Source organism: Heteronotia binoei, chromosome 14 (assembly GCF_032191835.1).
Source record: "Heteronotia binoei isolate CCM8104 ecotype False Entrance Well chromosome 14, APGP_CSIRO_Hbin_v1, whole genome shotgun sequence".
Lineage (NCBI taxonomy): Eukaryota > Metazoa > Chordata > Lepidosauria > Squamata > Gekkonidae > Heteronotia > Heteronotia binoei.
Genome location: NC_083236.1, coordinates 31,635,658 through 31,648,216, shown reverse-complemented (window position 1 = coordinate 31,648,216; position 12,559 = coordinate 31,635,658). Strand labels below are relative to the sequence as shown.

General features: G+C 45.6%; 1 protein-coding gene across 1 annotated transcript; it reads right to left on the bottom strand.

Annotated features, from left to right (window-relative positions):
- Window positions 1-1,093: 1,093 nt before the first annotated feature.
- On the bottom strand, window positions 1,094-11,909 carry LOC132582721 (chymotrypsinogen 2-like). Its single transcript, XM_060254421.1, has 7 exons — window positions 11,796-11,909; window positions 10,635-10,738; window positions 8,656-8,735; window positions 7,504-7,582; window positions 3,309-3,489; window positions 2,278-2,411; window positions 1,094-1,294 (listed from the first exon to the last, which is right to left on the bottom strand). Exons 1-7 carry the CDS (start codon window positions 11,845-11,847, stop codon window positions 1,133-1,135), a joined length of 792 nt encoding a protein of 263 aa, XP_060110404.1. The 5' UTR covers window positions 11,848-11,909; the 3' UTR covers window positions 1,094-1,132.
- Window positions 11,910-12,559: the final 650 nt, after the last annotated feature.

Below are 12,559 nucleotides of genomic sequence, written 5' to 3'. Positions count from 1 at the left end.
CGAAACCTCTTTCTTTTCTACACAGCCCTGGGCCTGCATTAAGCCCCCTGCAATTTGCATTTTCGTAAAGGGACTTGGATGCATGATCTTCCTGGGATATGAGTCCTTAAAGAGTTAGGTGTGTGTGTATTACTGCACAGATTTTAATGTGCTTGGGCACCTTGAACTCTGCATGGGGTTAGGTTATAAAAGGAGTTAGACTAATAAAAGCAGTATATAACCATAGTGAGGATCTTTATATGCTCTGATGATGAATCTTGTAACATTGGATGGGAGCATTGCCTTTATAAACGGATTGTTAGTCCAATAACTGTCACTGGAATTCTATCAACAGAAACTAGTGACAGGAGATAGTCTCCTGGTAGCTGGGGATCTCTCTCATTTGTTTGGAATGAGATATCCATCCGAGAGAAGGTGCACATGAAGCTGCCTTATACTGAATTAGACCATGGTCCATGCGGGTCAGTATTGTCTACCCTGACTGGCGCAGCAGCTCTCCAGGGTCATATTTAAAGATCTTTCGCATCACCTAGTTCTTTTAACTGGAGATGCTGGGAATTGAACCTGCGACCTCCTACGTGCCAAGCTGATGCTCCACCACTGAGCCACTGCCTTGTATCTGAGCTGAGGGCTAGAGATATAGCCAAATTATTTAGTCTGAAAAAGAGGAAGAGTTTTTAACTGGAGGTAGCTGAAACTCAGGGAGCAAGAGGACAGCTTTGGGGACCAGTTGCATGAGCAATTCTCTTGGAGTGTGCTGAAGAAATGACTGTATGCTTCCACTGTATTTCACTTGCACATACGTAAGCAAAAAAAAACATCGTGCAGAGACCTTGCAAGTCTGCAGTGCTGTCATCCCCAGCAAACCAAAGTTGTTCTGTGTATATTTACTTGTCAGTAAGCCTTATTGAATTCATTGGGAGTTATTTCCACGAAAACATACAAGATTAGGCTATAAACTCAGTAGCACTGGTCCCTGAAATTCAGAAATGGGGAGCACAGAAGCATTGTTATCCCAGATCAGTGAATCCAACATCATGATCTTGCAGGGGGAGGGAATGGAGGCCTTTAGAGTTCAAAAAGTAACAAAGGGTGCCTGATTCAGATTTTATTGTTCCACAGTCCAACAGAGTTAATTATTTGCAAGTATCTCATCAATCCAGGCCCGGAGCTCAGTAACACGGGCATAGACCCCGGGACTAGATGTTGCACAGGTACTGCTGCCCCAGGAGACAATTCCTGCCAAGGTCCAGGCACCATTCTTCTGGCACACCAAGGGTCCACCGGAGTCTCCCTGCAAAGAGGAAGCAGAGCGTGAAGGGAGGTTTGAGCGTGAAGGGAGGTTTGACGGGAAGGTCTCATGTATCCACGTATGAGATGGAGCCACATATTGAAGAAGGACTTAATGTGTGACCCTTGAACTTCCTTTTAACCTTAGAGCTGAATCCCAGATTGCAATAATAAAGGCAGGTGTCTCTCTGCAAGTGTGACATGCTTTCTTATTCTTGCTGGATACCCATTGCCTTCCGTCGCTCCCTTAGACTTCAGGGTTATCATTGCAGGGAAATGGCTCTCAGAAATGAAGCACCATTCTATCAAAGGACAGGTCAGGGAGCAAAATGAACAAAAGAATACAGATAAACCTGTGAAACAGGGCTGCACTGGCTGCTCTGTCCAGTAGCAGCTCTCCAAGGTCTTGGGTTGATCACCTCCCACCTGGTCCTTTCAACTGGACAGGGCCAGCCTTGCCACTAGACAAACTAGGTGATTGCCTAGGGTGCTGTCCTTATGGGGGAGCCAGATTGGGTGCCTCCCATGTGACTAAGTGACATTTTCAGTGCAGGGGGGGGTTGCTAGAAGGTAGCCTTGCCTAGGGTGCCAGAGAGTCTAGGGCCAGCCCTACAACTGGAGCTGCTGGGGATTGAACCAAGCACTCTACCACTAAGCCATGGCCCTTTAAGAAGCTGGCTTGTGCTAAGCCTGTGCCTTGGTTGGTCAAGGTCCAAGATGCTTCTGCTGATTGGCAGTTTGGAGCCTTTCCCTCCGGCTTATCCTTTTAACTGGAAGTACTGATACTTGAATCAGAAAATCTTCTGTATGCAAAGCAGATGTTCTGCCACAGCCACAAACTAGAGAAAGGTGGAAACGAGACAACTGGAGCCAGTTCAGATCCTGGCAAGAGGAAGCATGTTGTTACTGAGTGTCCATAGAAGGAGGTGAAGATGGGACAACTATGGAGAGGGGGGACTTTGTGACCGCGCAAGAGTGAGGACTTACCATGCAAGAGGAAGCTCCTGCAGCACCAGCACAGACCATGACATCAGCGATGCGGTTGCCCCAGTATTTCTTGCACTCTTCGTTGGTCAGCAGAGGAAGGGCCACCTGCTGTAGCTTCTCTGGGGTGTTCTTGTCTAAAAAACACCCACATAGGGTTCTCAAAGACATTTCTTACATTTGAAAGCTGTGGCATTCCAGATGAAATTATAACACAGCCTTCCAACATCACATTTCGTCCATGTTCACTTCTGAACTTGCATAAGGAACATCAGGGCTTATGCACAGGAATGCAGTTCCAGCTGGCTTGGCATCAGGGGGTGTGACCTAATATGCAAATGAGTTCCTGCTGGACTTTTTCCTACAAAAAAGCCCTGTGTGAAACAATGATGATGTCAGGGGGTGTGGCATAATTTATTTTTATTTAATAGGCTTATCTTCTGCCTTTTCCCGTTAAGGGCTCAAGGCAGATCACAACATATAAAAATAGCAATAAAAACCTACATATCAAAGTTAAAACACCAGTTTAAAATGCAACGATATGCAAATGAGTTCCTGCTGGGCTTTGCTACAAAAAAAAGCCCTGAGGAACATAACCAATTTTATGCCCCTTTCAGAGCTCTGAAGAGTTCAGAAACTAAGCCAAGTCAGTCATGGTTAGTACTTGGGTGGAAGAACACCAAGGAAATCCTAGGATGCTATGCAGAGGAAGGCGATAGCAAACCCCTCTGCTTATCTTTTGCCTTGAAACTCCAAGAGGCATTCCCCATGTCAGTTGTGACTTGATGGCACTTAATTATTATTATTATTAATAATAATAATTGTGACTTGCTGTGATTGCCCTGCAATGTTGTGATTTCTCTGCAAGAGACCCCTAGCTCCTGAACTACCATTTCCAAGATTTCTTGGAGGAGAGAGAGAAAAAGACTATAGGACCAATTTGTAGGTATGCCCTTCAAATGTTGTGATTTCTCTGCAATAGATTCCTAGCTTCTGAAGTACCATTTTCAAGATTCCTTGGGAGACAGTGTTACCGTTGTGGTGAGTAAGGCCCCATCCAGTCGTGACACAAGACAGGCCCCCGGGGAAGTCATCAGTGGCCTCAGGGAGACACACAGGAGACACGCGAGCTGTTAGCTTGGCTGGGGTGGCGAGCTTCAGCAGTGTGATGTCATTTTTGATGGTGAAGATGTTAAACTTGGGGTTCTTGAAGACCTGCCAAAGAAGACAATTTTGTTCAAGCCTACAAAGTCTCAGTAATGCAACTCTGTCTGCTGGAAAAAACTGCACAGGGTTTGGTATTTCTGAAACTACCACATTTCAGGCCACATACATGAACACAGAACACTGGCTTATATCAGATCAGGCCTGTGATCCATTTCCACTCCCCCCAACAGGAACTCATTTGTATATTAGGCCACACCCCCGACACCAAGCCAGCCAAAACTGCATTCCTGCTAAAAAAAAAAAAGCCCTGAATACCACTGTTGTTTTCCACTTATTTCAACCCTATGATTAATAACCTCCAAAATATTCTATCGATAATAGCCTTGCTCAGGTCTTGTAAGCTGAGGGCCATGGCTTCCTTGATGGAATCAATCTGTCTCATGTTGGGTCTTCCCAGGGCTTTTTTAGTAGAAAAACCCAGCAGGAACTAATTTGCATATTAGACCACACCCCCTGACATCAACATTGTTACATATAGGGCTTTTTGTAGCAAAAGCCCAGCAGGAAATCATTTGCATATAAGGCCACACCCCCTAATACCAAGCCAGCTGGAACTGTGTTCCTGCTCAAAAAAAGCCCTGGGTCGTCCTCTTTTTACTGCTATCTTCAGTTTTTCCTAGCATGATTGTCTTTTCAAGGGACTCTTGTTTTCTCATAATGTGACCAAAGCACAATAGCCTCAATTTAGTCATTTTACTTCTAAGGTAAAAAGCTTGATTTGATCTTTTTCAGTTCAGTTACCTTTATTGGCATTAAAGGAGAGATAAAAGAGAGGAAGAAAAAAATAGATGTACACACATATGCATACAAATAAATAAAACATGCCAACATGAGTCAGGACAAAAGAACATTCTAAAAGGGTCTAAAATCTGTACAAAAATAATTCAAAAGTCTGTCTAATACAAATTAAAATTTTAATACATTACTGTGTATAAGAAGAGCAGCCTGCAAAAGCTTTGCCACAGCATCAGTTGTGTCCCCATCTTTGTTGTTTAATAGATACAGCAGTTTATATGAATCAGGAAGCTCTAAGATACTATCAAGGATTTGATCTAGAACCCACATGTTCCTATTTTTAACAGTCCACAGTATTTGTGACATTCTCCTCCAATGCCACATTTAAAAGGAATCACTCCCCCCACCCCCGTCTGCTTTCTTCGCAGTCCACCTTTCACACTCATACATAGTAATAGGGAATACTAAAGTTTACTAAAAGTTTTCTTGGAAATCCCATTCCACAAATCTGCAGCTTCTTCCTTTTGTTGTACAGCCTAATTAGCTACTGTCTATTTTCTCAATCAATAATCGGTTGGGGAGGAATTAAGCACTGCTTTTTAATTTTTAGCCAAAGCTTCTTGTTCATTATTCTAGTTGTTAATTTTTATTCTAATGGCTTGATTACAAAATTACAATCATAAAAATATAACAAAAAAATAACAGCGGCCACAAAGTGAAAAGAAGTACTTAGGACATTGACAATTAACAAGTAATGAAGAAATGCAAAAAGAACAGAAAGTAAATAAACTGGAAGCAGAAAGCAAGGAGGAAAATTTTAAGAGACAGTAAAAATCTCAATAGTGCCTTGACTGTCCAAATTGGCATTGCTATTGCAATCGACCTTCAAAATCTCTATAAGCTGCGGGGTGGGGACATAGGAGGAGGATGGGATACTGTATGTTGCCAATACATTTATCTGGATTCTCCCTTTCCCAAAATACCATAACTCGAGGATATCTAGTGAAGCTGATGGGCAGTAGATTCAGGCTAGACAAAGGGAACACTTATTTACACAGCAAGTGATTAAAATATGGAATTCGCTGCCAGATAATATCGTGATGGCCACAGGCATCGACAGCGTTAAAAAAGGTTTGGAGAGTTTCATGGAAGACAGCTCTGTCAGTGGCTATTAGCCATGGTGACTAAGGGGAACAGCCACATTCAGAGGCACTTAGCCTCTGGATCCCAGTGCCAGCAACCAATATCAGGGAAGGCCTTGGCTTCTATGGCCTGTTGTTGGCCCTCAGAGTAACTGTTTGGCTGCTGTGCGAGAAAGGCTGCTGATGGACCACAGGTCTGATCTATCAGGGCTCTTTTTCTGTTCTTATTTTCTGTTAAAACTGAACAACTTTTGCAGTTTCTAGACAACACACCATGCGTGGAAGCAAAACTTGTGGAATGTTATTGCCAACCTATTGTATCCCATCATCCTCCTGGGTTGGAAAAGGCATTTCTTATTAATAGTATGCATATGACATGTCCTAATAAATAAATAATGTATAATTTACTCTTCGCAGCCCAGACTATTTTAGTCCACTCCGCAATTTAAAAAGCCTTATTCTCAGTGCTAAGCCCCCAAGCAGGGTCTATATTCACCAGGTCATGACACACTGCAGTCAGGTAGTTGCCTTGTACCAAAGCCTAGAGATCCCATCCTGAGTGCAGGTTGATTTTCTGCATGTCCGAGAAATCAATCATTAATTCTGGATTAAATTTGGAAGGGTTTGCCTATCATGGCTAATAGCTAACATCTGAAACATTGTTCTGTCCTAGTTTGCAGCCATGTGTTTGGAAAGGAAAGGTCCCCTGTGCAAGCACCGGTCATTTCCGACTCTGGGGTGATGTTGCTTTCACGTTTTCACGGCAGACTTTCTATGGGGTGGTTTGCCATTGCCATTGCTTGCTGGGGAGAAAGTGTAAAAGACTGGGGAAGGCAATGGCAAACCACCCTGTAAAAAGTCTGCCATGAAAACATTGTGAAAGCAACATCACCCCAGAGTCAGAAACCACTGGTGCTTGCACAGGGGACCTCTCCTTTTCCTTGCCATTGCCTTCCCCAGTCTTTTACACTTTCCCCCCTGCAAGCTGGGTACTCATTTTACCGACCTCGGAAGGATGGAAGGCTGAGTCTACCTTGGGCCAGCTACCTGAACCAGCTTTCACTGGGATTGAACTCAGGTCGTGAGCAGAGAGTTCAGATCACAGTACTGCAGTACTGCTGCTTTACCACTCTGCGTCATAGGGTCATGTGTTTTAGTGCCTCATAAAAGCAGATGCTTACCTTTACCAGGATGTCTCTTTAGGGCTAACTCATTAACTAAATAACTAATATCTAACTAAATAATAAGTAACTAACTAAATAACTCTGGTCATTTCAGAGAGAACGCCCCCCCCTCCACACACTTTTTGTTGCTCCGACCATCCTAACCCCACTCCTTCTCCATCATCTTTTAAAGTTTTTTTTAAAGAACTCAGTGTTGAACAGCACGAACATTCTGTTCATTCTGCAGTGATTTGCACAGATGTCTTTGCAACGCACACTAACACATTTCTCTTTTAGCCTTTGCATATCCCTGCATATTTAGCAGCAGAGAAAAGAAGCATGTCACTGATTTGATGTAAAGTTGGCATGGTGGTGGTGGTTTTTTAAACCGAATAAACCATCAATTTGCCCCTAAAATAGAAAGGACAGTCCAGTTATTTTTGGAACGAGGAAGCACAGATGTACTGAAACAAGAACACAAGTTGAAAGCTCCATGAGTATGCTGCAGAAGACCAGCAAGAAAAATACGTTGGGGGGGGGGCAGGAGGAGAGGCTCACAACAGGCAGGCTTGACTATGCACAACGGTTGCAACTGAGAGTCATGCACAATCTCCTAGGGTTGCCAGCTCTGGTTGAAAATACCTGGAGATTTTGAGGGTGGAGCCTGAGGATGGCAGGGTTTCAGAGGGAAGGGACCTCAGTGGTGTATAAGGCCACAGAGTTCACCTCCCAAAGCAGTTGTTTCCTCCAGAGGAACTGATCTCTGTAGCCTGGAGACCAGTCGTAGTAGCAAGAGATCTCCAGGTAGTCACCACCTGTAGGCTGGCAACCCTAGCAGGAATGTTTGTGGAAAGATCTGTGAAGACAAGAACTGGGCTGGGCAGCATTTGAATTTGGAAGACCTAGAATGTTTGCACCAAAAAAGAGCAGGCACCCTCTGGAGACAGGAAGTCCTCTATTACCTTGGCAATCTTTAGGACCTGAACTGCCTCTGAACTAAAGCCTTGATCATATTCTCCCAAAACCACTTGATGAGTTGTCCTGTAATGGGAGAGAGAGGATGGAAAGTTGACAGATGATCCATTAGCTATTAATTAAATCAGCGCCTGAGAATACCGATGTTCCTTCACCCCCAGCATCACGGTAATTCTTCCAAGAGCTGCGTCCCTCAGGTCAGTGTCCTTATTCTCATGTTGCCTGAGGGTTGAGTTCAGCAGAGAGTGGCTCTAATATTGGAAGCAACCTTGAGCCACGAGTCGAGGTGAGGTATATGTTTTAATAAAAACAAACAAATATTGCCTCGTGGTACAAACAGGGCTGGACCTAGACCGTCTGGCACCCTAGGCAAAGCTAACTTCTATGCTTTCCAACACATGCCAAAACACACATTATCCTGAGGTGAAAACATGGTGAAATAGTAGTAGAAAGACCATCCACCCAAAACAGAGACTGCACTTCTTCAAGACCCCCACCCCTGAAAACTGCAATAAATCTAGGGCTTTTTTGGAGCAGGAATGCACAGGAACATAGTTCTGGCTGGCTTGGCACCAGGGGATGTGGTCTAATATGCAAATGAGTTCCTCCTGGGCTTTTTTCCTACAAAAAGCCCTGTGTGAAACAATGGTGATGTCGGGGTGTGTGCCTAATATGTAAATGAGTTCTTTGGTTTAAAACAATTTATTAATAGCATATGGTAACAATATCAAATTATATCGTTACTATCCCTAACCCATATGATATTTTTCTAATCCCCCCTCCCTCCTTTACTAGACTTCCGCCGAATATGTAAATGAGTTCTTGCTGGGCTTTTTCCACAAAAAAGCCCTGAATAAATCCACTCCTTGAAAAACCAAGACTAGAATAACCGAAGAATGGAGCAGGATGGCAGGTGGATGGTGACAACATTGGAACCCACCCTGTCATAACTGCAAAGACAAGTGAGGGTAATTGTGCTGCATTTTGAGTAGTGTGGAACTACTCTGAAGGATTATAGAGTGCAACTTTCTTATTCCTGACTATTCCACATGTGGGGTTGGGGTATAACGTCTTCGGAATCTTGAGCCTCTGAAATGAATCTCTTGCCCCAGTCTTTGAATGGAAACAACGTTCCTTACCTGACACTACAGTGGGCAGCTGTGACCACCCAGTTTTCACTGATCAGAGAACCTCCGCAGAAATGGAAGCCGGTGTTGTCCTGGAAAGAGGAGGAGAGCAGTTGAGTATTGGGAAAGGAACTGCTGAATGCTTAATCTCTGTTGAGGGCAACACAGTTGTCCAGGGGACCAAGTGGTGCAGCAAAATGGGCTCAGTTTAGATTTAGGTTGAATATTAACAAATTTGTATTTTTGTTTGCTTGCAGGTTTTTATAGGTGCGTACCTTACCCAGTGTCCCACTCCCAGCAAACCACCCCACCTCCAGATAAAGGCCAAAACGTAGTAAATCACATGACAGTGTTGATGCGTGTTGGACAGACTCAGGTGAACACCAAGTAGTAAGAACTTTTATAAAAAAAAAAGACGTGTTTTTTATACATTACTTTTCTTCAGGGGTGGAATTCTAGCAGGAGCTCCTTTGCATATTAGGCCACATACCTCTGATGTAGCCAATCCTCCAAGAGTTTATGGGGCTCTTAGTACAGGGCCTCCTGTAAGCTCCAGGAGGATTGGCTACATCAGGAGGGTGTGGCCTAATATGCAAAGGAGTTCCTGCTAGAATTCCACCCTGGGCTGGAGTAACAATTAGGCAAAGTGGGCACTGGCCTATGGGCCCCCATGCCTTTAGGGGCCTCAGGCCAGCTTCTTCCACCTCCCTGGTCCCCCCTGCTTCCAGCCCTCCCAACCTGCAGGCACAGCCAGCAACTGAGCATTCATTGCCCAATGTGCCTGTTGCAGCTGATGCCAAGTTTGCCTCTCTCTGCCTCTCCCTGGCTGCTTTGTCAAAGGGGAGAAGGTGCCTACAGGCTGCAGCAGGGGCCTCAGGCAGCAGGGCAGCCGCTCTGACTCAGATAATTTGCAAGGGGGCTCCCAAGATTTTGACTGCCCAGGGGCCACCACAGGGTTTAATCCGGCCCTGATTCCACCCTTGCTTTTCTTTATTCTTTATTTATGCAATTGGTGATTGCCAAAACAGGAAAGGAAAGGTCCCCTGCGCAAGCACCAGTCGTTTTCGACTCTGGGGTGACGTTGCTTTCACATTTTCACGGCAGACTTTTTACGGGGTGGTTTGCCATTGCTTTCCTCAGTCATTTACACTTCCCCTCAGCAAGCTGGGTACTCATTTTACCGACCTCTGAAGGTTGGAAGGCTAAGTCAACCTGAGTGATCTGAAACCAGCATCCGGTGGGATCAGGTCGTGAGTACAGCTTAGGGCTGCAGTACTGCAGCTTTACCACTCTGCGCCACGGGGCTCCTCATGCCAACACAGGCATGGGCTTAATGTGCACTGTATATGGCTGTCTATGTGCGTGGAAATTAACGTGATGAACAGATTCAAACAGCTCACAAGCAATCACAATTTTTTTATTTTTGCCATCAAGTTGTGGGCAACTGATAGCGACCCTCCCAGAGTTTCAGGCCAAGAGACAAAATGAGGTGAATTGCCATTGTCTGCCTCTGCATAGTGACCCTGGACTCCCATCCAAGTACAAACAGGGCTGACCAGGGCTTAGCTTTGGAGATCTGGAAAGATTGGGCCACCCTGGGCCATTCAGGTCAGGCAGTCTCAACTGCCCCCTGAAAAACTGGCTTCCTGATCCCAGAAGAAGAAGGAGATATTGAATTTATATCCCGCCCTCCACTCCTTTCAAGGACAACCTCTGCCAGAGCTATGGCTGACCCAAGGCCATGCTAGCAGGTGCAAGTGGAGGAGCGGGGAATCAAACCCGGTTCTCCCAGATAAGAGTCCACACACTTAACCACTACATCAAACTGGCTCTCGAGCTGATGTGGGTGATGAATGCTCAAGCTCTCTGCAACTGAACCCTCAGTCTACAGACTCACCCATTGGCACTTGTCACAGTCATGTGACCAGCCCCTTCTCCTTCCCCATGCTCTTCCATGCTTCCAGCACAGGCTAACTGTGCTGGAGTCTTACCTGCAGAGAAACCTGCCAGGGCCATGATCCAGGCACTGCCTCCTCTCCGTTGACTATCCGTGAATATCCACTGAGGACAGGTTGGATGGCAGGAACACCACAACCTGATGAGAAAGCAAGGGCAAAGGATTAACCCTGGAGGGATTCCCTGGTCTGCACTTAGGACAATTTGGGGCTAAGCTTCATTTGAACTGTGTTGCATCAGGGATTAACCACAGAACTTGTTTCTAACAACAGGGCTTAGCTCTGTAGCATGAAGGTGCTCCTAGTAAAGAAGAGGAACGCGAAGTCTTTCCTTGCCCTTTAGTAAATACAGGAGGTTCCTGGCAGGGTCAGCATTGAAGATCAACATCAGCTGCAGGTGGCTGAGACCCAGGTATCTGGAACTGCCAACCCTTGACCTAATGCCACGAACCCCTGATCTGACTAACCCCTTATCCTTTGGGGCCATTTTACCCCCTCCGAGACCTCCTGTATGAGCAGGTAGTCATTTTAGCAAGGAGGAACAACAGCAACCAGACTTCAGTTGCCTCCCCCTCTCTGTGTGGTAGTGGCTACTGCTGATTCTAGCAGCCATCACTGCCCACTTGCTGGGCAAGTGAGCACCAGTGATGACACTGACTGCAACAGCTATGTGTCTCTGTCTGAATTAAGAGGGAACCAGTAGGGCATAAGAGAGCAAGGAGATGGTAATAATAGTGCATTGGGTAGTATTGAGGGGTACCCAAGAACATCTTGCCCAGCCCCACATTTGCTATCTGGTCAAAGGCAATGATGACAGCACAGGAACCTACCAGTTTAGGAATTAAGCTCTGATTCTGTGGCTGGATGAAGCAGTCTTCATCCTCCGCTGGTAGCCAGTGGAGATCTGGCAACTGTAAGCGTGGCATCCATTTCTACCAGTACTGGGTAAACACCAAGGTGGTCCAAGCAGGTCACAGATTTGGCTGTATATAGCTTGAAGAGGCAAATCCCTACAGATACCATTCTTAGAGAGAGAGAGTTTGCCTGGCCATGTAAGTCAGTCCTTTCAGCTATGCCAAAAGGACCTCCTACAATTTCTCCTGTCAGGCAGGCCTTTTAGCAGCACTCAAGGGGAAAGCTGCCTCTTTGTCCCTTTAGTTCTTGCCTCACCCTCAACCAGGTCTTGCTGGCACTTACCATAGACAGCACCAATGAGGGCCAGGCAGGACAGGAACCAGATGGTGGCCATCTTGTTTCTTCAAAAAGTTGAGACTGAAGCAAGAGTGACAGGCCCTTATATATGTGGCATTCCCAGAGTCCACATGGCTGGCAGAAGGTGGAAAAATTAAGCTGGTTTTTTGCCAACTCTTATCCAAGGACCTTGAAGATAAGGAAGAAATTCCACAGTGGGCAAAGGACCAGGTGGCCAAATGCAAGGACAGCCTTACAACCTTGTTGCTGCACCTGGGTAGAATTGGAGCCAGAGCTGGCCTATCACAAGGCAAACATAGGCGATCCCCTAGGGTTAGGGTTGACAACTCTGGGTTGGGAAATACCTGGAGATTTCAGGGATGGAACCTAGAGAGGATGGGGTTTGGGGAGGGGAGGAGCTTCAGCATGGTCCAATGCCATACAGTCCACCCTCCAAAGCAGCCATTTTCTCCAGGGGAACCGATCATGGTTGTCTGGAGATCAATTGTAATAGCAGGAGATCTCCAGGTGCCACTTGAAGGTTGGCAACACTATGTTAGGTGCCAGATTTTTGTAGTACTACTTGGGTGCTGAAAGATCTGTGCTGACTGTCCATCTATTCCAGGTATAATTCAAAGAATTTTTTTTTAAATCTTTAAGCCCTAAAATGGTTTGGGACCAAGGTATTTGAAGGACCAATTTCTCCCATGCCATCCAGCTCAGCAGTTAAGGTTCTCCTCACAAGCTCTGATCTCTGTGCTCCACCTGAG

Excerpts from the sequence above, each read along its gene's own strand:
- LOC132582721 (XM_060254421.1), bottom strand. The coding sequence starts at position 11,847 with ATGGCCACCATCTGGTTCCTGTCCTGCCTGGCCCTCATTGGTGCTGTC. Across the intron at positions 10,739-11,795 it reads CCTCATTGGTGCTGTCTATG|GTTGTGGTGTTCCTGCCATC; the intron begins GTAAGTGCCAGC and ends CTTTCTCATCAG. Across the intron at positions 1,295-2,277 it reads CAGGAGCTTCCTCTTGCATG|GGAGACTCCGGTGGACCCTT; the intron begins GTAAGTCCTCAC and ends TCCTCTTTGCAG.